Source organism: Gymnogyps californianus, chromosome 10 (genome assembly GCF_018139145.2).
Source record: "Gymnogyps californianus isolate 813 chromosome 10, ASM1813914v2, whole genome shotgun sequence".
Taxonomy (NCBI): domain Eukaryota; kingdom Metazoa; phylum Chordata; class Aves; order Accipitriformes; family Cathartidae; genus Gymnogyps; species Gymnogyps californianus.
Genome location: NC_059480.1, coordinates 24,771,103 through 24,798,821, shown reverse-complemented (window position 1 = coordinate 24,798,821; position 27,719 = coordinate 24,771,103). Strand labels below are relative to the sequence as shown.

The following is a 27,719-nucleotide window of genomic DNA, read 5'->3' as shown; positions in this document are numbered from 1 at the left end:
ACCTGTGGGGTTAGGAGAGTCTTCTGTGGTGGACCTTCGTCCACAGATCCAGAGAACAGTAGTGATAATGAGACCTAATCTAAATGAGCTTGGTGCTTACAATCCATATCCCAGAGGGCATATAAACGTCACAAATATTGATACAGGATCAGTAGAGAGCAGGGATTGATTAGTGGTCAAGGGAGCAAGATGTCCTAATTGTCTCTGGTAGTGCTGATTAATTTTATCTGGGAAATGTGGGGAAATGAGCCTTAAAATAGATTAAGGGTAGGAAGGGGAGCTTGGCAGTTTAAAAAGGAAGAAAAGCCTTTTCTGTCATTCCCGCCTTTGTGAATTATTGTTGCTGTTAAGCAATATATATCTAGAGACAAAATTTGTCTATATCTTTGTTTCTATATAAATAAATATATCTAACTTGTTCTTTGGACCTTTTGTTTCTGTGGCCTATTTCCTAATTTGCCTTTTTTTTGTGTTCAGATGAAATATGCTTTTCTCTCCTTTCCACTTGAGATGATATTTATAGCAAACTTTTAATCAACATCCTGTTTGCATACAACACCATGTTGCTGACCTTTTTTCCTCTACAGTGCAGCATGTTTCTGCATGGTGCCAACCTGCCTTTCTAGAGGTCTCTTTTATAAGAAGCTGAGGATGTTTGGCTTGGGTGGTTGGAGGTGTGAGGAGATTCAGACAATTTTCTAGCCTGAGAAGTTTCTAGCTAAAGCCATTGTAGCAACGTACAACTATGTTCTGATCAACATCAGTGTGATTCTAGAGCAGAACCCCTAGTTGCCATCATAGTAGTGGAGAATTTAGCCCTGGCTATAATCTTGGTTACCTTAAGGAAAGTTCTTATTTGATCTTTTCAAACTAAATCTGGAAAAGCATATAGACTATGCTTTTCTAAACTTTTAATAATGGCATAAAGGGAAGGAGCACCGACCAATTAGTGTTTTGAAAATACAGAATTCCGGCAAGTTGCTTCTTATGACGGGTTTCATCTATTGACTGTTTCATGGGAAGATCGATAGTGTTCAGGCTGCAAATTCTTCAGCTGAGGCAATGCAGGCTACAACATCTCATTTTTAGGAAGATGTTAACAGCCTTCTGGCTTAGTGTAGAAGGCGGTGTCATTCACTTAGTCTCTGTGGAAAGACCTAAAATCAGACAATCAAATCATTCTTTGCTTCGTATTCATTAATGCTTTGATTTAAAGTTTGTGCTGTTGAAAGAAACCTTTAGGGATATCTTGATGTGTGTTTGCTCTCTCACTACCGTTAAATCTACCTACCTTTAGCTTCTTGATTTGAGCTGGAAAAAAGTGGACTGATAGAATGAGAGATTTACTTTAATTGTCACTCAGAGCACCAGGTGTTAGGATCATGCTAGGTAGAATAAGAAAATATCCCTGTCACAGAGAGATGATGTACCTTTTGAAATGGGGGAGCTGTTCCCTTTCTAGCTCTTGTGTGTTCAGTTGTCTTCCCATCTCCTCACCTCTGTTTGCCCCTCTTGGACCACACGTGCCAGGAGTGTGTGCAGAAAGCTGCCTCTCTGCTCCCGTGAGCAGATGGCCTGTACCTGTAACTGTCTTTTCCTTTGTTATGTGAAAACCATGTGCACTTCTGTCATAAGAGCCCATCTATTGCTATATAAAATTATTTATGCTTGGGTGAGTGTGTGTAAAAGAGCTAGCTGCACTGGTATCCTTCTCAGACTTGCAGAATCGTGAGCAGGGATAAAACTGCAGAGAGCCTCACTTGAGAGATTGTAGACATGCTGTTTCTGTCATCTGTTCTCTGCCACGAGTTGTGGGAAGGCTGCAGTCCCTTCTCAGGAGAGCTTGGTTGAGGTGATACTGGTGGTGACGACAGCTTGAGGTGGAAGATGTAGAATTGCAGCTCAGGATGAATGACCACAATTGCCAGTGACTCATTGAGGACTTCAGGGATGCTGTCTGTCTGTCCAAATGCTGTGAGATGCTGGGTGGGTGAGACCACCCAGGCTCACGTCCATTGAGCTTGTGGGCTGCTTCCTGGAATAGGCAGCAAATGGCTAGTGAGGAGAATAAGAAAAGGGGTGAGCCTGCAGTGAGACTTTTCCTGAATAACTGCCTCAGCCTCAGTAACTTGAGGCTCATGGACCTCCTGAGCCAGGTTTGCCATCTTTGTATTTAATAGACCTCTATGGGTGCTTTTTTGACTGTATTTTTGTATGAAGATACGTACTCCTTTTTCAATTCTAAACACAGGAATGAATTATATCCCGCCTGGAGACGCTTTTAATTTTCTCTGAACTTTTCCTGTTGTGCAGTGGTTCACAGGCATCGCAGCCATATGATTAGCCGAGGCTGCTCTCGCTTCATGTTGGTCTAATTATCTGTTCATTAGAATCTTAAGTCTTGAGCTGGAAGTGTGTAGGGTGTCTTTGTTTAAAGGGCAGTCTCCTAATGCAAATATTAAGAGAGCTTTCTGGCTTGTCTGAGTCAGACTGACAAGCTAATAATAGCCTTCGTGTTAGTCTTGGCTAACAAAGAGCATCAGTATAAAAAGGTTTTAAGGGACTGGTGTATCAATCAAATCATAGAACATAATATGCATTTGTGTGTTTTGCTTGTTTTAACACTTAAACTCCCATTAAGAAATATTTTCTGAATGCAAAGGGCAAGGGAGTAGAAGTGGAGCTCTCCTCCTCTAAATATACCATTACATCCACTTGAGGTTTCAGGTTAGTCTTAGATGGCCTCTAATTAATAGAATGCCATAATACAAAACTGTGTTTTCAATAGCTGTAGTCTTGTTCAAGAAACTGTTCTTAAGTTTATAGGTAATGTATCAAAAAGCAATGAGTCAGATGGCTTAAAAACTGGTGTGTTGACTACGTGTGGGGGAAGCTGTGAAGATGGCTAATTGTTGGAGAGGGCATGTTTTATTTCCCAGCTTTGCCAGCAGAGGATTACATGTTATGCAATTGCTGCAATTTAATTATAGTGTAGCAGAGGTTTTGATATCTGCCTTTAAATTATCCCAAGGGCATCTAGGAGGAATGGCTTACTTTGAATAAATCTTAATAAACATATGACTTTATGCTGCTGGCTTGTTTTGTTCTGAGAGCGCCGTTTGTTCCTACTAACTATATCATAGAAGTCAATACAGCTATTCCTGGAAACATGGCAATATCACATGAGTAAGAATTTATAGGATGGGCTCACTATGTCATTACAACAATTGTCAGCTTCTCTCTTTTATTTATGGAGGAGCGATGCATGTGAATGTACCTTTATCTGGAAAGTTTTAGGCAATTCTAATAAAAGGAGATATGCATGAATTATCAGTACATGATGTTCTATTCACTAGAGGGAGAGTCATTTTAAAAAGCCTGCTAAGTGAGGCATGGTTGCTAAGTAAGGCGAGAGTTTTATTAGACCAACTGACGTAATGGAAAAAAAGCTGGCAAGATTTCGGGCATACAAAGACATCCTTTGGATATGAAACAAACGGCAGACTTTGCGCTAAGAATGGCTTGGGAACAATTGCTCTGAACTTAAGCTAAATATGTTAAATGGTGAGGTAATTTGAGAGGAAGGGGTAGCTGGGACATGTGGGAAGGATTGCTAAGTAATGGAGATGACATGGGAATGTGGAGGAAGGGTGGTTTCTGGAGGCATTTAAGGCAATCTGAAACTACGCTGCTACTGTCTTCTGTCGTGCTTCATGGTGTGGGCAGCTTCAGGCAGCTAGGGCAAACTCAAGGAATGGGAAATAGAGCAATATAGAAAATGGACTCTGCAGTGGAGGAGGCAGAACATGGAGCAATGTGGGAGGGATGTCCACTGAAGGTGTGGTTTAGGATGATGGAGATGAGCAGTTCCTCCAAAGCCTGGGAGAAATGGGCATTCTAGTTCAGGAAACTAACTTCTGTCAAGATAAGGTTTTCTAGTACAAATGTACTCTTTACTCTTTTTCGATGGTGAGGTAGGACAACCAGAGCATACAGTTGTGGACTTTGTTTTCATAACTTCCTTCACGTAGGCTACCTGGAATTCCTGAGGGGGTGGTTGGTTTGTGTTTTAAATCTGATCTGTTTCTTTACTGGAGTGTCCTTGTTGGGCAAAGGTCCTCTTTCCCCTGAGGTGGATGTCCCAAGTATTCCCCTCAGCTGGGGAGCTGCAGTATCTTTGGGAGACCTGGCTGAATTTCCCATTCTGGGTGTGCTTTGCATGACTGCTGGCCTATGGGGACTACCGAGAGTCTTCTGCACAGTACTGGAAATACTGTGGAGTGGATTTGATCTAGGCAGGCTAAATACTTTCTTCCAAGTATTTAGCTCGTCAGTAAAAATGATCGTGCTTATAGTATTTTCCTGTTCTGCACAGGCTTAATTTAATGATGTTTGTAAACCACCTGAAGACCTGCAGATGAAAGATGTACTTTTTTATTAGAAAGGCTACCTTTCGTGGTGTTCAGACATAATAGGGAGCTGTAAAGTACTTTGGGCCTCTGAGATAAAAAGCACTGTAAATCTTGAATGAGATGCTAGCAATATCCAGTGTAACTAATGATAACTTTAACTGCCAGGCAGCTGTTGTGCTAGAACAGTTATCTGTCTTATTAAAGCAAAAAACCCCCTCTGTTTTCTAGCACAGGCTCCCATTCGTACCTCTGTCGATTGACAGAGGAAACGAGTGTGTGAATGTGTTACTCTCTTCGTTACTCTCTAGCCTGAAGAGGGGTCTCAAACTGAAATTTGGGGAAGGACTTGTCTGCTAGCCAGTATGACACAACTGCTGAATGTTGTTTACCATTTACTAGAGTGGGTATACAAGGTCCCTGTGTTTTAGTTGTTGAGACTTAAATTTGCAAGGCCCCACCAGCTAGAGCAGGCTGTCTTGGGGAACTGAAGATTTAATTATTATCTGACAATCTGTAAACTACTCAAAATCACTGAATTAATTTCATTTTTGATACAGTAGGCTCCTGCCTTAAAAGACAACCAAAAAACTGTGATGATCTGTGGCTTTAGTTAGACCTTGCATGTTTTATGCAGTTATTTTCTGGCATGCAGCACTTCCTAACTTACACCAGGGCAGAGAAATCAGAATAAGGCTGGCAGAATCTCTGCAAAACCATCAACATGTGCCTTTTTTTGACCCTCTGTACCTCCTGAAATCCTGCTATTTTTGTAACTAGGGCTAGGTAGCAGGATGAAGATTACATATCATCCTACGAAGCAACACTTTTATTTTGGTCTTGTTATTTTAGGAATAATCAGCAGAGAACAACGATACTTCCTCTTACAAATTTCATGCGCTTCCCTGAGGGGACTGATAGCAAAGGGGGGCTCTTGCAGAATATACATTTTCCGCAGCAATGGTTTAGATAAATCTTATCTGCCCTTGAATCCATGGTAAATCTTCCATTGGCTTGTGTGGAGCCTGAGTTTCATTGTATGTTTACATACTGTTTCTAAGGCAGGCGCTGTGTTTTCGTTGCATATATATAGAGGCTGGCTGTTCAGTAGCTTTGAGCTGTGGAGGTCAATGCCTATAGCTGTCAAGTCTTTGATTCCCAGCCTGGCACGTCAGCTGAAATAGAGGCTGTTGCATGTAGAAGACCTAGCGGGGGAGCTTCCAGCGGTCTTGGCGTAGGAGGAGCCTCTCAAGCTCCCTCACCTCAGTCATCTGCTCCTCAGCTTGTGAGGTGCCGTCCTTTTGGCAGGCAGTGCCTCATCTGAAAGGGTTACCGTAGACTGGTGTTATCGAGAGACAGCAAAGAGTGTCTGCCGAGTTGTCAGTCAAATCCTGCTCCAACACTTTAGCTCTCATTTTCTGGGAACAACATACAATCGTGTTTTGCTAGCTGGGCCGTTCATGTAAAAATAGCCATCAGCAATGTGTTTGTGCTCATGACTTGTGCAACCAATACATTAATGAAATCTTGTCTCCATTAACGTCTGTGGACCATTTGCCATTCTGAAATCATTGGATCGTGATTTGTCAGGTGTTTATGGATACCGTATTTTTTGCAAGAGAGCTGTTTGATCAGTTCAAGGTGCAAAAAGTCATAGAACTACGGTACTTTTAAATAGCAATATAAGCTCTGTTTCAAACTTATTAACTGTTATACGTAGCATGATTTTATGTATATTTCTCTAGACTTCTAGATTTTGTGCTAGAAATAATAAAGTATATCTTTTTCTTTCCCTCAAGGCCAAATGTCTGTCCAGTGTTTGAGTTGGCACTGGTAAGCCACCAACAGCCATGTGTTCAAGCCTTTAGTCGTATGGTCAAGTTGTGGAAACAAGGTTGCACGAGGAGGAAGTGGTGTATGGGCTATGAGAGAAGGTAATATATTATCTATCGTTTTAAATGGATTCTGTTACTGAACTTAATGCAAATTCTTTATAACTTTTGTGTGTGTGTGAGAGAACTTGTAAACTACTTCATCTGAAATATGTGTGACTTAGTTATGGATATAGTTAGTGTCCTGCTGAGACTTTACTTTAAGTCTGTTATTACTGAGCCAAAAATGTGACTTTTTTGTGTTTTGGGTGGGTCAGGAACTTCTTGGCTGGCTTTAGACCACAATTTTATATTATCAGAAATGCTCGTCTCGTCCTTTTTCAGGTGAAGTCCAGCTGTCAAGCCATCTACTTTGAAAAACTGAACTTCTTTCTATTTCTGTCATATGCTTAGAACTGATGGGAGATCTGACTCCCCCAACAGCTAAAAGCAAAATTGATTGCAAAACAAAATTACTCACTTTTGACTAGCCTGAATAAAAATTCATCAGAAAATATGTGGACATAACATCCAATAGCTCTAATTCACTATCAGGATGCATTTTGCTATATTTGCTTCATTTTTAACAAGAACTACTGATAGGGGCTGAAAAAATGTATAGTAAATATGACATGAGTACAGTTTGTTACTGATGAGATGTGAATAAGTGGAACAGAAGTTGTGATTGTTCTCTTAAACTTACTCTCTTCAAAGGTCTGGGTACTACACAGTTTACAAGCAGGTGTACAGAATGGAGCGTCAGACTGTGTATAAGTGCTGCCCTGGATGGGTCCAACATGACAGTGAACCTGGCTGTTTGCACTGTAAGTTGATGGCAAAACTGTGACAAACCAAGAGAGGATATCCTTAGGCCTTACTTTCCTACTGATGCTTACTTCTAGAAAAGATGGATTTTGTTTCTTGCTATTTATAACTGGGATTTCCAGTTATAAAGAGGTAATCTATTGATGGGGAAAGAAACTTCTTTTAAAAATACAAAAGCTGTCATATGTAAAAGTACCAAGTATATCTAATTTTAATCTAAACAGTGGAAACTGAATTTCTGATTATAGTTGTTGCAGCATTTTTGTGCCAGCCTGGCTTTGACAGGCCAACCAAATTTATTGCTGTTACCCAAATTATGCAAAGAAATCTGCTGTAAGGCACTTGTTTCTTGGACGTAGCACTCATTGTGGAGTCTGACTGGTTTTGGCTCTTTCACTGCTGCTGTTGCCATTGAAGCAATTGTGTTTCTACCCTACAGTTCTCCATCTGATGAGAACCTGTTCCTATCAGTAATTTCTAATCATGATTGGATGTTTTCCTAAAAGATGGAATTTAATTTAAATGATAAGGAAGCACTTTAGCCACTGTTAACAAGACATGAGTAGAAGATAGCAATCTACTCAGTGTTTAGTTTTGTTACTGTTTTGTCAGTAATTGTATTTTCTGTATGAAAGTTAGCATCTGTTCCTATGTATTTTTTAATCTTCATACCAACTTGAGGGCTGCATTCAGAGAGCCTGCTTTTATGATTGTCTCTTTGTATTTAAAAAACAAACAAGCCTGAGAGGTATTTCTGTTAGTTTCAGCCTGAATCTACATTTCTTCATATCGACATGTTAGTTACACCCATGATAACAAGTTCTATTGCAGTCTAACCTTTCCACTTAAATAAAAAGCTGGTTTTCTTCTTATTTGGAAGTTCCTGTTACAGCAGGACTATGACTGGAAGAGGCAATTCTGGAGGATCCTTGGCACAAACCAACAAAAAAACCACTGTTTCATTCTGTTTGTGTGTACTAGTGCTGTGTACTGTTGGCACTTGCTTCAATGGAGGGAAATGTCCTGAAGCAGGATCCCAGATGTGCCAGTGTCCTGCAGGATTTCAGGGTCCTCGCTGCCAGTATGGTGAGTCAAACATAAATTGTCTCAAATGCATCTGGTGTTTGGGTAAAATGCACGTTTAACAATATTTGTTAAAACATGAATATTTTTTTAACGTTGACTTAAAATTAAAGTTGCCTTTGCACTCTAACTGGTTATTTGGTCATTCTCTTATTTTCCAGAATTTGCCTTTTTTTGGTATTGAATTTTAACAAAGCACGATGAAAATTTAATTTGGTTGATATCAGATGAGTTTCTGTAATGAATACCACCATTGAATATCAGCAGTGGTGTCAGTGGAATATCTTCCTATTGCTTCTGAACTTGCGTGTTCTTGTGGCGCTCTCACTAGATTTCTCAGTGTTGCTTTTACCCTTGTGAGTGTAAATTCTGAGTCAAAACAGGCTGGGCAGTAGGTAAAGAATGTAGTGAATGAACCAGATGTATTTATTTATGGGATTTCTTTTGGTGCATCTGAAAGTAGGAAGGCTGGTTTTACAGATCACTACCAAATATTTCCCAGTATTCTTGAAATAATTTATGCACCAATCTTTCATTTCAATAACTGTGTTCTAGCATATTATAGACTAAATTCTATGTGACTTAGACTATCAGCCGCTCTCAATGGGCATCTTTTTCTCTCATATGCTGGTTCACAATCTGATAAACCCACAATGGGTTGTCTTGTAATTTATGTGAAATAAGACCATCACATACTGTGTAAAGCTCTCCAAAATTATAGAACTGCATCCATTTGGCTTCTTCAAGAGGGGAAAAAAGTCATTACTTCAGAGTAGACTGTGATTGGGACAAAGGATTTCTTTTGTCTTAGGCAAATGATAATTTCCTTTTCAACTGAAGCACATTGTGTTTTGCTCAAAGAAAGGCAGAGTTTTGAATATTTAGGTTTTTCCACTTGTAAATTCTAATATGTTTACATCCTCACCTGGCTTGTCTGTCACGAAGTATAAGTGAGAAGGAACGTAACAACTGTTTACAACAATCCCTTTAAGAGCTGAAAAGCTAAGCTCTGTACTTGATATCATGCTTGCCTCATAACCTCTGTCATATTCTGATCCCTGGGTTCTCCCAAGGCTTATGTGATAGTCTGAGTCTTGTGTGGGCTCACTGCACCAAAGCCACTGTGTCTGTATGGGTAGCAGCCTCCCTCAGTGAAGGTAATAAAGCAGCTGGAGTTGCAGCAGGCATGGTAAGTGGGAAATGCAAAAAGTCAGCAAACGTTGCAACAGGGTTGTTTTCATTGATGCCTGGTCATAGATAACATTTTTCATTTATAAGCAAGCATTTAAATAAAATGCAGAGCTCTTTACAGTGGAACTTCTGCTGACGTCAGACCACAGTGTGCCAACATCTGCCTTCAGACAATATTAGTTCAGTTAAGCAGACTCCAAGGGAGATGCTGTAACTGTGTATTTCTTTACCCGTAGAAACAACAAGTTTATATATGTAACTTGATATGAACCAGAGTGACACCAATGCAGGTTGCTTTGTTATTGACTTACAGTAGAGCTGCTGCTTCAAGGTAAGCAGGATTAGGAGCTCTAAGGAGCCCATATAATAAGCTTGTATCAAATGCAATGTAAGTCTCAGCAAATTCTAAACTGTCTTCGCTAGTCTTCTGAATCTCCTTCTGTTGCTTGGAACTACCTACGGCACTAAGGCATTTCCAGCAGGCAGATCATGTGGGTGCAGCACGTGGATAGCACAGGCCAGATTTTCAAACTGAAATGAGTTTGTGCGGTCTCCATTTCACAGGTTGGTGACTGCAGACACTGTAGAAACAATGTGAGGTATCCTGCAGTTCTTGCTCTTTGCAGTTGGGTGGAACTTTTATCTTGGTGGTTTGTCTGCTTTCTATTGATTCCTAAGGTTTGAATGGAATTTCAGTAGTCATCATTTTCAGATTTATACAGTAGCTGCTATCGCAGCCTGGCAGGAGTGAGTTTATAAATTAAATTCTGAAGGGGAAAAACCTCCTTTCAGAAAGAACATTATGGACAATTCACCTGGCTAACAAAAGCAAGGTAATTTAGAGTGTAAGGCCTCTTAACCGTTGCAGGCGTCTCCAGTCAGATGCTTGTGAGGTTTGTATCATATTTGTTGCAAGCAAAACTAAAGAAAATGTACTGTGGAACTAGCAGCTATAGCCTTTGTTTTTCTGGCTGACGTTGGAATATTGCTGTCTTAAAGTAGCTCGAATTTAATGTGACTGCATTACTTAATGGTAATATATTGTGGTTTTAAATGATAATTAAGTCTAGTCTGTCCCCTCCTCCCTACTTGCCTGTGCAACCTTACTGTAAAATAAACTGTTTTCCTTCCAACACTTAATCCAAAGGAAAAGGAATCTCTCCTACCAGCATCTTTTGCTTTGAGGGTTTGGTGGAACAGATGAGTGCCAGGAAAACCATGGTTTATGTTTTTGGAACATGTGCTATAAAATGTTAGTGGAAAAGATTATACTATGATATGTGAAGCTGTCAAAGGGGACTGTTTGGTACAGAGGCACACTGCCTTGTACCTCTAGACTGCATCCCTCAGTTGTCTCTTTGGCAGGAGTGTTCAAGTAGCCCTCTCGGGGACTTTACAGGGGAAGGGAGGCTCTAACTGGATAAAAGACCACAAACTACTGGCAGAAAGCTGCCCGTTGGGAATCCTTGGTTGTAATCTTGGTTTCTGTCACTTTTGGTGTTGTGGCCTCCTGTCTGTCTCCTGACAGAGGAGGAACCGTGGGCATTTCATAAGTGTACTTGCACTCATTTGAGCAAAACTGTTGCATGTATCCCATCTCTCCCTCTCCAACCTCTTTGCTTATCATCTTTCTGTTTCTGTCATTCAGTGTTGACAGCTAATTCTAAAGTTTCACTTGTGCAGTGGCTCTCATGAGCTCCCTGCTGGGCACTACAATCCACAGACAACAGACAAGAAATTATTATAAAAATATTATTAAAATCAGTTACTAAAAAAAAAAAATGGGAACATACATCTCGAGAATCTTCTAATCTGGCTTTTCCTCTTTGTCGAGTTTATATTTGCCATTAAGTTAGTAAGTAGGTCAGCCTCCTGGAAATCGAGTTGCTACATGCTTTGTCCTGGTCTGTCCTGCAGAAAGTTTGTGACAGATCGTCGAGAATGACTTATGACAGCCCAGTGCATCATAGCAATCTGTAGCAGAGATGATTATTCACAATTGGCACGATCGCATCTAATGACTTTTTAAAGATATCATGTCGTGTTTTAGCAGCCTGTAACACGACATTATTTCTGATTAGATGCTGAAAGGGTTATGATTCCTGTAACAAACTTTATTTAATTGTGACTAGAAATGCATTGCTGCATCTCTTGTATACTTCACTCATAGTTTTATTATTTTACCCACACAAGCAGCAATAAAAACCTAGAAGAAAGATTTATGAGTGAAATGGTCGAGCTCTTCATATAGCCATTACAAGGATTCAGTAACAGATTGAGCTGTCTCTTTCATTGTCTGCTGCAATTTATCTTGTAATAATAGACTTATATCAATTACAATGTAAACTTGCAAGCTGTATTTCTTTCTATTTTTTTTACTTGTTTGGAAGTTGAGACTCCCATTTCTCTTGAGCCCAGTGAACGAGAGGGAAGACTTGTAACAAAGAGAAACGGTAAAACCCAGCGCCAAGAATAAAATCTGCTGCAGTGCTGGTCTCATTGTTATTCACTAGTTGTCCTGGTAATCTTGTTCAAGGCCTGCTAGCCACCTGAGCTGGACATGGAAGTAAATTAATTTCATTTAGCTTGTTTAATTCAGCCCTGGGACTTGTACTTGGACATGCAGCTAGTGAAAGCATTACAAATTCTACAAACAAGGGTAACTTTATTTACTCCTCATGTACGTAAAATCGCTCAATGCAAAATGAGGGGTTAGTTTTGACTCTTAAACATTTTTGTCATCAAACCTCAAGTTATGGCTGGTTTTACCAAGTGCCTCCTGCTGGTTTTAATACTTAAGGTAAAAGCAAGAGTGAGAACTGAACAGAGTTTATAATTTCATGACTGAAACAAAATCCCAGCATTACGAAGGTTTTGCAAGAGGCTACCTTAATTAGGGAAGAGTAACTACAATTGAGCATCTCTGAGACAATGGGTGTTATCAGAAGACGTTTAAAAGTAGGTGAGGAATGGCCAGGGCAGACTTGTCAGGAAAGTCATCTTATGATGACATGATGTTTGTCATCTTAGCTTAATCATTTGAAGAAAGCTGAACACAATATTCCAGTGTTTAACAGATTAAGTGTCAATATATTTAAATTTTACACTGTAATATTTGCTGTTACGCAGGTGGAATTTTAAATTCTTTTACACTGTCTGATGTAGATTACTAAAGATTGTGTGCTTGGGAAGCATTTAACACATCTTGAGAGGCAGTGTGGTCTGCTGAATACACTGCTCACCTGATATTTGATATAAGAGCTTTGTTTTTTACCTGCCACTGACCTTGGATATTAGTTCAATAACTTAGCAAATCATACCACTATGCCTCAATTTCTTTGTATATGAAATGTTGATAATGATAGCTTGTTCCTTTGTAAAGTGCTTTGAGACCTAAGTAATTAAGCGTAAGATAATAGCATTGGAATGTGTGTATAAAGGCAAAATGCACACTGCATGGGTAGCTAAAATGAAATGCTTATGAGATAGATATTCATCAGTTCATTGACTAGCTGTCAATCTCTTCCTTAACTCTGGTCACACGCTATTAAGATATTGAACTATATAAAGATTCTAGTAAACAAAAATGTCAGCACCTCCTAGTCCAGATAGATCAGAGTTTACACTACAGAACTACTTAAAACAAAGGTGGCTTTCTTTTTTTTTTGAAACCATTGATTAAAATGGCATGAATTCTGATGCATCGTCTTGCAGCTAAAAATACTCTCTCATTCACTGTGAAAAAGAAATTTCTTCCATTTTCCTCTAGGAAATATTTCTTCCTGCAAAGAGTTATTTGATAAAACTTCTGATTAATGTCCTGTCTGCCATTCTGGTCTCTTGTAGGGATGCGTATTTTCTTCTTTGAGACTGAAGACCTAGACAAGCCTTACAGGGCAGTATATATCCATGAAACAGTGCTACAAATTTTCATTCTTTGTAGGTCCCTTGAAATAGCAAATGGCAAGCTTAAAACTCCCGTGGATCTGTTACACAGAGATGTCTTTAGTTTTCATGGATCTTTGTTTCCCAGTGGAACTAGATAATGTTTATTTGTGAGGGTAGATTAGTTCTTAATGTGCTTATGCAGTGCTGCTGATAGCAAGGCCATCACTGTTGTCAGAGGTTCTGGCATTTTGTTTTCGTATTTTGACTGAGTTCCATGCAGTTTTACCGAAGAGAAAACTTTTAACATGAAAACTCTCCAGTAGCCCATAGGGAGAGTGGAAGAGGATGGCACAAAGATAATTTATGTTCAGATTGCTCTGGTTTAGTACATGTAATCTCTTTAAGATTATCAGGTTTTTCTGTCCTAGCACAGTCATTCTCCTGCTCCAGATGGCTCGGTCTCACTAGTGAAATGCTAGCGAGCCAGTCATGGCAAGGGAAGCAGAGATGACTGATTAGGCTGCTCAGGATAGAAAGGTACCTGTCCTCTGGTAAAAAGAAACCTTGTGATCATCTTCTACTCCTAGTGGGACCTGCTCTTCTGTTCTTCCTCTGCTCCTTTTCAACTCCCAGGAAAAATGATCCATCAGTCCTGTACCTCTTTCTTTGGCTACCATACTCTTCTGTTTTCATGATTAAGAAGCACTGGCTGACAGCAAATATGAAGGTGTAGGTGATTTTGGTCCTTTATATGGCAGTAAAGGAGCATCAGTGTCATGTGAGCTCTTGACAGCTTGAGAGCATCCTGTTGGCTTGGTATGTGCTGAAGCACTTCAGAGTTGTGCAACCGCTTGTGCCTGCGTTAGGGGCTGTGGTAACGAGCGTCTCTTTTAGCACTTGTCGAAGTGGTAACAGTGCTGTTGTACTAGAGTATCCAAAACCCTTCTGAGTAGTGAAATTTGAGAATGTGAGTGTGTTTTAAACAACAAACACGGCTAACAAGGTGTGTTGACATATTTCATCTCATCAGAAGTTGAGTAGACCATGGCACTTCCTTTCTGTTTGTCATGTGTGAACTACACAGGAGAGACGAGCAGCATGAGGCAGTTTCATATGATGGTGCTTTACTGTCTTTACTTCTTATGTGGCAGGTTGTTTGTGGCCAGCAACTAATGCCTGATATTGTGTTAGTAAGTAGTAGTAAGTTAGTAAGTAGTAAGAAGTAGTCACTGCTGACATCTCATCCAGTTCTAAAGCAAATTGTTTTAATTCAATGAAATAGCAGACAGTCTAAGTTTTAAACAACCTTAATATAAATTGGTCATATTACAAATGCAGGAGCCCTTGATTTAGATGAAGTGATCCGAGAATCCAGTAAGTATTTATCTCTTTGCTGTAATTCTTGCCAACGCTGAAGATTTCACAGTTCCTTTAAAACTGTTTCAAAGGCTGTTTCAAGTGATTTTTATTCAGTGTTAAGTGTTCTGCTGCCCAACATGCATTTGAAAAATCCCCCTTATTGAACTTATTTTAGATGTTTTAGGATTTAAAGTCCTACTTCAGTTGGCTAGACAACTCTGTCATTGCTAAAACTGCTAGATGTGTCTTTCTATGCAAGTTGTATGCTTAACTCGTGTAGAGTGGTCCTGTAGGCAAGAAAGCTAACCCAAAAGGAGATCTAGAAATCTGCTCAGTCTAAAATAAGGATGACCTTTTCAAATTTCCCCTCTCATTAACTAAAAATAAGTATCTTATTTCATATGAAGATACTGCTGTTATTACTGTGTTAGTCCTCTTAGTCTGCACCTCTTCACCTTCCTTGATATTGTCTGTAGCACGTTGGCATCAGGTGAGTTCGTACCAAATGCAGCCTTTGTATTTCTCAGTGTAATCCTCAGTGTATCATCAGCCTGTCAGCTTGGAGTTGTCAGGGCTAAATTGGTGTCCTGCTGTCACTGCTGCATTCATTCTGATGCTTCTTGTGCAATCTGCTTCTTGGTGACCTTGGAAGCTGCTGTCACAGCACTGCCTGTTTCTGCCTCGGGTGGGGGCTGTGAAGCCTCACAAGACCTACAAATCCAGTTTTGGCCCTTCCAGAAGCAATATAAAAGCTTGACAGCACTTAAAGCTTCCTTGATGGCACAGAAGTCCAGAGAGTCTATAAGCACAGAGGCAAGTAAGATAATGCTGTTCAGGTCAAAAAGTAGAGAAGAAGGTATGAATGGTGAAAGTACGCTGCCCTTGCACTTCAAAAACCATTTCAGATCTCATATCCATTCAAAAACATGGCTTGTGTGATTCTTCAAAAGACAGACAATACTTGCATGGTTTGGAAGAATATTAGGGCAGGAATCAACTGAAATAGTGGGATGGGGGTATTCAACTCTGTCCAAGTAGCTTGAGAGTTCACAGGAACAATAGAGAAGTATAGGCACAGAGCCAGCTCTTCCCTCGGACTGTCATAAGAGCTTGACACTTAACTTGGTCATTTTCAGTAACCAGGAAAAAAACTGCACTAGATATGTACAATTTATTTAAGCAAGTACTTTAGTATGCTTTCCTGTTTCTTGTGCTTGGAAATGGTGGATGATTTTTGTTTGGCTTTTTTTTTTTACTGCACGATTTTAATTCATGCTTTGTCAGGAGCAAATTTGGATTAAAAATTGAGTTTATAAAGGATTTTATATAAACCAAATGCTTTAGGCAATTTTATGTGGTTAATCAAAAGTATTTGCAAGAGAAAATATGCCAACAGGCCTTTGGTGTTTAAAATTAGTATATTCATCAGAGCAGTTATTTATAGTTAGTGAACTGAATTGATTGTTTTTTTCTGTGATGTCCTACACTACTTAGAACCAATCGATCTCATCCTGTCTTACTTGTAGGAAAAAGGGAAAAACACTGGTGTCTTCCTCTTTCAGTCCATAATTAGTTTATCAACTTTAATGAAATTTCATCCATGGTAAAGTCTTCTGATGTAACCTTTTAGTAGACTGTGGTCTCACTGGATAGTTGGAAACCTTCAGCACTTCAGATTTTCAAGGCAATTAGATCACTGAGAAACAAACATGTGCTGGTTGATTTCCACCACCCCACCCCCACCCCCCTTAATGTAGCATCTAAATTTCACATTAGATTTTAAAATATTTTAAAATGAAAAAAAAACCCAACTATTTTAAGTGTGTTTTAAAAAATCTGTTTCTAATGTACAATGTCAACCCCTACATGTAGGTCTATCAAAACAGTCATCTGCTGTCATTGAGTAATGCCTTCTGGGTTTGGTCTCATGGTAATATACCTTTCTCTAATCTGTTTCCTGTATTCTGCACTTTGGCAACTGATAGGTATCCTGACACTTAAATTGTGATTTGAATAATAATTTATAGACGTATACAGTCACAAATTAATACAAATGTAACATTGGACCTAAATATAAAATGTCACAGAACTGGAGCTGATTAGAAACCCACGAGAAAGATGAGTTGAATGTTCTTCTGTGCAGAGACTTGCAGAAGACAAATGTAGTGCACAAAACACTGCAGAAGGCCCAAGCTATCTATAATCTCTCAAGAAACAAGTTATGGTTAAGACAAAATGACGTTATCTGTTCTAATGATGGATAACAGTTGATTCAGAGACTAGTTCCAGCTGTAAGCAAGATCCTATGAAGGATTCAAAAAACCTGAAAGCATGGCTTCCTCCAGCCTTTCCATTCTCTCTTCTTTGCCCTTCCCCCTGCATTCACTTCCCTCTTCACACATACCTAGTCTTTGCTGGTGTCATCTATAGGAACACCTTTCATCATCGGTAAGATACAAACCTCTACAGATAAAAAGCCCTGTAAAGTAGCCACTAAAAAGCTAGAAGGAATAAAAGCTTTGCCATTTTAAAATGGGAATGGTAAAACACTGATTGAAAAATCATAACTGGCTCTCACCTAGATGTGACAGGATATAATAATCAGCCCATCTTGCTGAAATGCTCTTGAGTGCCTGGGCTTCACAGCCATTAGTACAAAGCGACAGGTAGACAGACGGCAGTAGTGAAACAGCAAACAAATATGTCAAAAGTAAATGAACCTAAGAATAACCACTTGAGAGCAAATTCACCCTTACTGTCTTTGGTACAAAAGGCTGTTTACTTTGTACTTGCTGCAAAAAGTAAAAAATAATGGAAGAAAACTTGCTTTCTAGCTGCAAGCATTTATTTGATGTTGCTTCAGGAAATGTGGTAGCAAACCATAGCAAAGATGAATGTTGTGCAGAGATGCTTGCAGGTACATTCCCCCCCCCCATATCAAAAGGTGAGTGAGCAGACCTTGAGTCTCTAGAAACATCTAAATTCTATTTCATGGCTCCTGCTGGTGTCTGTGTGACCATGGGCAAATTTATTTGGGTATCCAGCCTACCTGCTTCAGTGCAGTGCAAAGGTATCTGAGCTAGATCACTGTCAATTAGGTCAGGTAATACAGGTGAGTTTAAATAGCCCATGGTCCTGTGGCTAGACTTTTGCCAACACCCAGTTCATGCAGTTTTTATGTAGCTCTGTATGCAACCCCTATATTAAAAAAGCATCTAGATAACCTAGGGTTTTAACTGATTTGGCAGAATATCCAGCAGACTTTTTTTTAATCTTCATTGATGTATTTTTGGGAGGTTTGCAGAGTGAATTTTGAGATGGTTGCTATGCATCTCATTCTCGTCTCAACAGATAGCTCTCCCCTTTCTTTAACCTTCTTGCGTTTGGAGTCAGACATCAGGCTCTTCTCTCTTCTGTCGCGCTTTCTCACCCATCCTCAGAAGTGATTGGACTGTTGCGTGTTTCCGAAGAGGTACAAATAATAAGAGAACTCTTCACAAACAAAGCTCAGTTGATTGTTGCTTTCTACTTCAGTGGCATTAGTCTAGCATGTCGTTGCTGATTGCTTTTACTCCCATGAAATGTTTTTGAGGCATTGTCATTGCAACGTTTCTTATAAAAGTGAGGAAATGGAGCCTTCCTGAACAGCACTTCAAGGATTATTACTGAGAAAGTCAAATTTAGGTAGCTAATTATTTTTGCTGACCTAAACACTTTGTTGACACATGGATATGAACAGTTTTTGACTGTAAAAGAAAGAAGTATACCTCTAGAAGTGTGCATATGCAGTTATTCAGTCAGGACTGTATCTCTAAGTCTGACTTAGGCGTGGACAATGGCCTTTAAGAGATGATCTTAGCATCAAAGGAAGGCCTGTGCTTCCTTTCCTGCTTCCTTTACAGCCCTTGCCTGCAATTCTCTCAAGCTGGATCTTGATATTTGCTTTATTTTAGAGGCTGTGTTTTAAGGCTTAAGAGTAGATCTGTTAATGTGTATCCTGTCATACCTCCTTTCTACAGGAAATTCCTTCCATCCTGTGCCTTGTGTCTCCTTGGGTGTCCTCCCAGTGCTTTTAAGGAAACAGCTATTTGTTCTTCGCCATCATCCACCTAGAAATTTGTTTTCTCAGGTGTAGTGACTGCAACAGAATTCTTCTATATAAATACTATTTTACAGTCATTTAACAGCATTCTTCAGTGCTGATGTTTATTTCATCTAAAAGGGGCAAAAGAGTTAATTACATTGTCTAGAAATGGAGACAGAATCTTGCCAGCAACCACGAGGCATTACTGCTCACTTCGATATAACTGAACTCACAGTAGTGGCAGCTGGATTTAATTATAAGTTTGCAACCCTGTGGTTTCAGCAGCAGCTGCTGAAGAATGGATAATGCAAGTAGCCTTCGAAGCCATTCACATTAGAGATAAAACCTTGTCATTCACAGAGACAGCTGACTGAACAAGTATTAAAATGAACAAAGATTTCCCCAGGGAGGTTGCAGTATGAGGTTTGTTTTTTGTCTGTCTGGCTCTTGCTCAGATATGTCAGGCATGCAGTATTTTATTCTGTGTTTCCACCCCAAAATATGAGACTATTCACAAATAAAAGTCCTAGAGTATCTAATTGCCGACCATACTGAACAGCAATGTGTGTGCATGTGTGTTCTGTATTATGAGTGACTTGTAATGCTGTAATGCTAGGCAGTCTAGGCTAAGCATTGGTTGTGTGATTAACATGTGGCTAAACAAGTTAGAAAGGAAATAATACTTGTTGGATTTTGTTGTATTTCTGTAGCAGCCTTATGAAGTAAGCACTGTCCCTGCCTGAAACGTGAGGAGGTAGAGGGATGGGAGATGGCTAAACATTTGCTGAAGGCACCTTAAAGTTTCGCTTTATTTGTTATTTTATTCAATGATATGTCGGTAATAGACTACCATGACTGATATGCTATGGAATAATATGTGGCTATTGAAGTTATATTTTTATTTTATTGGTTGATTAGTTTTCAGTTTTTATAGAATGGAAAATTTCAAATTCTAAAGTGAATTTGAGTCTTGAAAAACTAAAACTGGAAGCTACAACCTCCACAGGCAATTTCAAATATTTTCCAAGTCAGATTGAAACAAAAGCTAGGTCTAAATGATGCGGAAATTCTAAGATTGATACAGATTGTATGCCTAGTTTCAGACTTGGCTGTATTGCAGTTCAGTATGACATGCCTCTTATACCTGAAAAACTGTTTGCTGCTATGACTTCTTTCTCCAGGAAGGCAAATCTGCCTCTTCTGTGTCACTAGATTACTTGCATGCCAGTGTGTCTTCAGGAGAAGACTTTATAAAGCAAATCTGCACTATTTTGTGTACGTATACAGGCCCTGTGGTGTCATCTGTAACACAAGGATTTGCCCTAGCAGCTGATTGCAAAATTTCCTTTCTAATGCTGTTGTATCACTGGTAAGTTGCTATCTTACTCCCAGCAGTATTGGTAGTATTTCAATGGTAATACGGACATGTAACCTATAACATTCTTTATTAATCTCTGAAAGTTGTAGTATAAGCTTAATGTTAGTATTACTTGTGGGTAATGGTCAGTCTAGAAATTAACTGTGGAAGAAAAAACGTCAGGACTGTAGACAAATGTCAACACATTAATTAGGCGAAGCAAGTTTAACTGCTCTTGCTTAAATTTCTCCTGCTTAGAAAGCCTTTCTAGCATCTCTAAAATGATTGTAAATGTACAGTACAAACCCCAACAGTTACAGTCTTGAACTGTGGAGCAGGTTTTCAACTCTACTCAGTTCAGACATTCCCTGCTGTCATTTTCCAGCATCATTGGTCACAGTTGCTTCCTAAAATAACTTCCCATGCTCTCTTAAATTTTGAGGTGAGTAATGATTTGGAATACTGGAAATCCTTTTCTGTTTTCTCTGCCATGAGACTTGCTGTTCTCTGAAAACAGGGTCTGTTTAAGGTATGTTTTGTTGGGCACGTGAAAACCTATGAAAGTTGGTCAAATTCCAGACTTGACTGTTTCAAAGCTGAGCCTTGTATGGCATTTCTTAGGTGCTCCCTTTTTTTTTTTTTCCCCCCATGATAATGAAGCACTGAATTACACTGCTTAAAGTACAGCTTTTATTTTTCTAGGCAGATATCTGTCATTTCTGCTTTGTCACCTCTCCTGCGGAGGAAGAGGCAGCTGCAGATGAGATGGTCTCTGGAGGTGCTAGCCCTGTAATTCTCTGAAATTCTCTCGTTTTTATTGAGGGCCTTGATCATTCTTCCTTCTTCTTTTCCTTGTTCACTTTTTTCCTGTCCTTGCCACTTTCCAAACCTGAAGTTGTGAGTTAAACTTTAGATCCAGTTATTTCAAAATTGTTTTCTGCTTCTTCAGGTACTTTCTAATAACCTCTTCTAAGTACAACCAAAGTTGAAAAGGCCAAATTTATTTCGTTGCCACCGGGAATAGAAGTGGCTACTCTTGTTTTTAAGATGTTTGCAAGATTCTGATGGTGTGCATCACTTGTAAGGTACTGAAGTGAGGGAAATAGTGTCTGTGCTATCCTTTTAAAGAAAACTTATTTCTAACTCTTTCCTTTTTTGTAAAATCTAATTGCTTTTGGTTCACCAAGAATTCATGGGCAATTGCTTCTCTCACTATTACCCATACTGCAAGTATAGCTTTCATGTTCAGGGTTGTTGACCTGAGTCTGTTATCTCTCACTGTAATCTCAAACGGTTTTGGAGCTCAGAAAAGCTGACAGGAGTTAGGGGAGGCAATACTGATCTGTTAGATGGTAGATGTGTCTTACATCGTTTACTTCACATGTGAATACTAGAAATCCTGTTAGTATATATCATAAAGGCTAACTAAGTGGGGGGGAAATAGCCCATTCCAGTGGAGATTTTTTGGGCTAGTCTTTCAGTTGTCCATCCATCTCTTCTTCCTACACCCCTGCCCCAACCTGAGATGTACCTGTAGGTACAAGTGTGGCTTTTTCTTTCTTTTTCTTTTTTCTATACCCCCTCCCTGCCACGGCCTCTAGATCCCAGTGTTGCATTTATGCTGTAAATAATGTAGAAACTGTAAATGTAACTTATTCAGGGTGGGGAAAAAAGTCAAACTCAACATGATGTTAAGCCTCCTGAATATTTTTCTCACTTTGGATCTTTCTACCCTATGGAACATCATCTTGAAAGTGTGTGTAATGCTTGCTTAACTGAATAGCCTTGTTTGCTCATTGTGGTACTGGTATAAATGAGGATTGTTTATGTAAGTGATATTTTCCAAGCTGGGGTCTGCAGTGTATCACTTCTGGATCTTTGCACAGTCAAAGAAGTTGAAACTTCAATTAAATCCTCTCTTCCCTGATTTCTCTGCTTTATGGTTAAAATCTGCTTTCATTGACTTGAAGGTGGTACTGTATGAACATATTTGGGAACTGAATTTGGAATTGTTTTTGACCTTAGCATAGTAAAGCAACAATCTCCACTTGTAATAATCTACCTTTAGTTTTATATGGTGTGTGAAGCAACAGGAAGGAGAATGTGCTAACAGAGTAGATAACAGATAGATGTTCATCAGAGGGCAAATTTTAATAACTGTGAAATAAGTGAATATATTAATGCTTGCTAAATTCTTTGCATGGAGGGCAAATTCATCTGTGGCATGACTGTACAATTATACATTGATTGCAGCGGAGTTGTACTTCACATCTCTAGAGAATTTAGCCACAATTTGTTTCATGTTCCACCTCTGTTCTTCTGTCTCAAATTTACTTGGCTGGAAAATTGCACAACACATGGGGAAAAATGGAAAAAGAGAAACTGTAGGTGTAGCTCGAAGTGTTGCTCTCGTCATCATCTTTGTATTTCAGATAGCTTTGTGTGACGATCCATTTATCATGGCAGTTGTTCATTATCCTGCCAGCCACTTGGCATTATCATTTATTCTGACAAGAGCATAATAAAGCCGAGAGTTTTAGAGCTGATGAACTACTGTATATGTGAATACATACGATTTTTGGGTTGTGCAACTAATTGAGTTTCCCTGAAAACATTTTCTTTTGGTTTCATCTAATTCTGTAAGAAAATGGGATGGCAAATAAAACAATTCACCAACAACCAAAATGCCATCAATCTTATCATGGAATATGGACAGCTTTTTGGAGGTGAAGGATAAAGCTAACCAGCAGTTTAGAATAGTGTGTGAAGGGTAACATAACTCACTAAAATTTCAGAGAAAATTTTAGTTATCCGTCCAGAACAGTTCAAACTGAAGTTTGGTCCGTACCTGACTTTTCTTCTCTCATTTTGTCAAAATTCCTGTGTATTCTTAAATAAGCATTTGTAACGTAAGCATGCTGTCCTTTTTTAAAAAAAAAAGTTATGTCTGACTTATGGTATGCTGCATGCATGCTTTTGTTGTAAAAGCCTAGCTGGGCAGTTAGTGAACTCCAGCACTTCACAGAGTTCAGTTACTGCATCCCAGGAATGATTCTTTCCACATGCTTTGGTCTTAAAATAAATAAGGAAGACTGTCTAAAGAACAAAGCGTGAACTACCCCAAAATATCTAGTCCCCCATATTTGTGAAGTTTCAGATGTACCTAAACATTTAGAAAAGCGAGATGCACAGGTTGTAGTGGGGGAGAACTCACAGGAGAGGAACTGTGCGAGGTTGAATGTGCTCTGACGTGGCCACGGTTAGCCAGAAGTTCTTGGAACAGGGCTACTCTGTCAGTGCAAGTTTTCCTTATTAATTGATGTATTGCTCTCGTGCCCTCTTTATGAATGTTCATTTACATAAGCTTTCAAAAAATGCAAATTCAATGCCAGTATCTTTTTCTTTTATTTTTAATAGACATATCAAAGTATCAAGTGGAAAGTGTGTAAGAACAGCACATTCAAATTTATAACCAGATGAAAATATACTATCAGGGTAGCATTGTGCTCTGGGATTCTGAAGTTGAATGTGCTTGAAGTATGGTTCATCATAGTGAAGGTTATAGTCCAGTTACCTTGCACAACCATTTCTGGCTGATCTGCAATGCAGTTCATTCTGTCTGTACAGTTCATTGGATATAATGCCTTGAGTTTCATTTGCCCTTTATCCTGACACAGGTACTTAGTAACTATCACCTGATTTATTTTATTGGGCTTGTTCCCTTCCAATATCAAATTTCCTGACTTAGTAGTTTTAAACAGGTCATATCTTTTTGCTCTGTTGGGAGGCCCATATTTCTGTCACCATTTCAAAGGTTTTCTGTGTGGTCATTTTTAACCTTATTCAGTGCTAAAAGGAAACCTGTTAGACTTTTGACTAGTAATGGTGAAGAACTCCTGCCTACATAGCATACTGTCTTGACAAATGTGCGAGTCTGTTCCTAATGACAGTCTAATGTCTGTAGGCTAAATTAGTTGATGACTTACACAGCTTTGCACTGAGGCATGAGGACAAAGGATGGGTTATTACACTTGTCCAGAAACCACATCAGTGTGGCTCATGTGTCTTACATTGTACACCTTCCTGGGGAAAATAAATATAGCCTCATTATATGAGAGCAGAGTGACTGGAGGTTGCTCCAATGCTGTTGTGTTGGCGTCCCAGTTGAGGGACGGGGTGGCCCTCCTTTCTCCAGCACTGTCCAGAAAGAATCCAGCACCCTTCTGAAGTCCTTTTGCTGCCAATGCAATTCAGGCTTGTCTTTCATGCACTGCAATGTCTTTCCTCGCTTTCCTTCTGTGTTTAATCTTGCAAGATGTTAGCATAAGCTATGAGGCTCAGTGGTAGATGGCTTTATTTGATAGTTCCTAGGACACAGGCCAGAGCGTGTCGCAATCTCCTGTGGAACATGTCTTCTGCATTGCATTTTATTGCACTGGAGGATGATCAAAGTTGGTACAGAAATTCTGGAGAGCATGTGTGAAGCACCTAGTCTCCTTCCCAAGCCAGGAAGGCCTTGTTGCTGCGCCAGCAACTCAAATCTGCAAAGGCATATACTAAATTGCATAGTGTCCTCTGGCCTGTTCCTCCCTGAGCCTTTCCTTCCACTATAAAAGATTGTCCTATTCTTGTATTCCTGTCACTCAGCTCTTTGGGATTAATACATAAGTGCTTCCTCAGAGGAGCTGAGAACTATATAGGCCTTACTATAGGTCTCCAGGCCTTAAAGAATCAACAGCCCTTGTTAAGGAAGCAATGGCTTTTGAGTGTACCCACCGACAGAACTGCAGAAGCATTTTTACTTTATGAGCACTTGCCCCATCTCTGCTTTTGCACAGCCTAGCAGAAGCTATTTGCATTGCATTTGGCCTCTCATACTCTCTGTTTGAAGGTTTTGTGTGGCAGGTATTTAGCCATGTTTAAACTCTACATCAAGTTTATTTTATTTTTCTAGAGAAAATGAGCACTTAACCTTTCAACAAATTATATGTAAGAAAATTAGATCAAAACCAGTATGTTTTTCTGATTGTTGCAATCTGCAGCCTGCTTTTAGATTGCAAAAATAGGTCTCAGTGATCGAAAGTACCATATGCATGTATTGACATGAAGGAAAGTGACTCAGTTGCACATCAGGCCTAAGTCAAATGGAGGCAGTGAAGACGCGGTCCAAACACAGTGTGGGAAGGATAAGTTGACAGCACTTTTCTGCGAGAGAACACACTTGCTGCTGAGAATCCACAGCTAAAGGGTAAGGAGGATCACTAGGATGGTGGTGCATTTTTGATTTAGCTCCTGTGTTGTTTTCCACAGGATGATGGTGGATCATCTTAATAGTACCACAATTAATTCTTCTAGCTCCTCTGAAAATTAGATACTTAAGTGTAGAGTGAATGCTTTGGTATTCATCTAGAGACCCCACAATCAATTTATGGAAAGTCTATGTCTATGGAGAAAAGTGTCTTCATATGTCTGGATAGATGCAGAGCCAGTAGTGCCTAATAGGACAGAAAGATTTTCCTAAAAAGTTACTTCTTCCTCCCATTTCTCCTACCTCTGCACGCATGGATTGTTATAAAAAGGCTCATGGTTGTGTGTAAGTAACTGAACCGGTAACAGACAGTCTCTCTTGGATCAGTTACTAGGGGTGAGTCTGAGGCACTTCTGCAAGTTTAAGGGCTTTTTACTGTTTTTTCCTGGCTCAGTTTCTTTCTGATTTAAAGGATTTAGTGGCTGGGACTAGTGTGAGGTATTTGCATTCCTTCATTAGGAGTAATCTACTGCAATGTTGTGTTGTTTTGGTTTGGTTTTTTTAAATAAAAAGCAAATTTGAAACCAGTGATGAAAATCAAACATGCCCCACAATGAACCCAGTGATGAATATCAACCAAAAATATTCTGAACCCATAAATGCGGAGAAGGTAAATTAGTATTTCTTCCTTTTCCTGTCTTATTACTGTCTGATGTTGCTAGATGAGCACAATAAGCCATTTTGTTAGTTCTAGTCATGTGTATCTTTCTCCCTCTTCCTTCAGTATCCCGAATCAGACTAATCCTCTCTTCTTCAATTTTTATAATACTGCTTTTAAAAGTCAAAATATAAACTGGTCTTCCTCAAAGTTTCTTTTGACTTAAGTGGATAGCAGCATTAAGTGATGTGGAATGGCAGTTCTGCAATTACGTGGACCTGGAACTATGTAGGCAGAGGGAATAGTCCTGGAGCCAGAGGAGAAAACTAGGAATAGGAGCCAGGAGAGTGGATGATTGTTTCATTTTTATTCTTATTATTTATAACATAATTTTTTATAGATCCCCCCCGACTGAAGCCAGAAAGTTAGTGGTTTCTGATACAAACTAAGGTTGTGGTCTTGGCATTGAAATGCAGCTACAGTCATCTATCTCGAATTTTGGCCGAATGGCTTGCTTAACTCTGCCCATCTGTCATCAGCATCCTTTATTCTGTGGCAGAGTGAAACTGGGAGTTTGACTTCAGAGATGCTTGTTATGCCTGGCATGTCACTGTTCATGACAGATCTGATGTACTCATGTAGCAATTAATGGCGGTGCAGATTTTCTTTTGGCACCATCACGTTTCATGAGTTTTCATCATCCTGTACTTAGTTTGAAGTGAACAAAATACTGAATATTAGAGACAGCGAGGGCTGAGATTGCAGATGCCTTTGCAAATAGCATGAGAGAAAATGTGCCATAGTGTAGGGCTGGCCAGGCAACAATATTTCTGTTCTGTGATTGTTTTCAAGATCAGAGAGTTGTTTGGTTTTGATCTTGCTCTAATTCAGAACAGAGCACCAAAATTCAAGTGTTTATGGACCTGGAGATCTCAGTTATTCTGCTTTGGGTAGAGTACATGTATAACTTTAGAAGACACCGGCTCTGGCAGGTGCTGAATAAACCTGAAATGATCTTTGCAACTTCCATTATACTCATCAATAAAAAGAAGAGCTGTTCAGTCGCACAGCGTGACGTGTCCCTGGCTCTGCACAAGCCTTGCAGCTTTGCCTGTTCAGGGTCCTGGCCAGCATGGCTTCTAGATGCAGGGGGCATCTGTCTCCCAAGAATGTCCCAGTTGTGTGACTGAAGGAAAATCCTGTGGTTTCTGGGTCCATAACCCTTCCAGATGGGCTCTTACGGGTTGTTGCAGACCAGGGATCTCTAGCAGCCATCTGCACGAGCTGCTGAGCAGCTATGCTCTTCACTAGCATATGCCTCCTCTATGTTTCATCAGAATTTGATTTCAACTCGTGTGTTTTCTGTAAGACACTTACTTCAGTGAATGATCTAAAAACAAACACGCTTGTTTTTCTTGGAAAATTCTCAATAGCCTTTATTGTATACTTAATTCTGCTGATGTTTCTGGAAGATCTGATTGGCATAATCCACTGTAGTGGGCCTCTTCTTATAGATGGTCAACAGAGTGGACTTAGTACAGCATTAAAATCTCTTCTGCTGAGAATATAACTACTTTTTTTAAATGTAAAACTAGTAAAATAAAACACTGAGTAAACCACTTCACCTCAGAATGAAATTGAGTGTACATATTTAGGCTAAAATACAAAATGTTTTTAAGCAAGATACAGTATTCAGCATCTATTCATGTGAAAGAAGGTAGTAAAACAAAGATAATTATCTTCACC

The 27,719-nt window shown here is 39.5% G+C and overlaps 1 protein-coding gene across 1 annotated transcript in view; it reads left to right on the top strand.

Moving 5' to 3' along the window:
* The window catches only part of LOC127020368 (multiple epidermal growth factor-like domains protein 6), a 205,022-nt gene that overhangs the window by 8,064 nt on the left and 169,239 nt on the right, over positions 1 to 27,719 (top strand). The window contains exons 2-4 of the mRNA XM_050902882.1: positions 6,209 to 6,343; positions 6,995 to 7,104; positions 8,087 to 8,191. Of these exons, the coding sequence (XP_050758839.1) occupies positions 6,209 to 6,343; positions 6,995 to 7,104; positions 8,087 to 8,191 (350 nt within the window). The remainder of the gene's footprint in view (positions 1 to 6,208; positions 6,344 to 6,994; positions 7,105 to 8,086; positions 8,192 to 27,719) is intronic.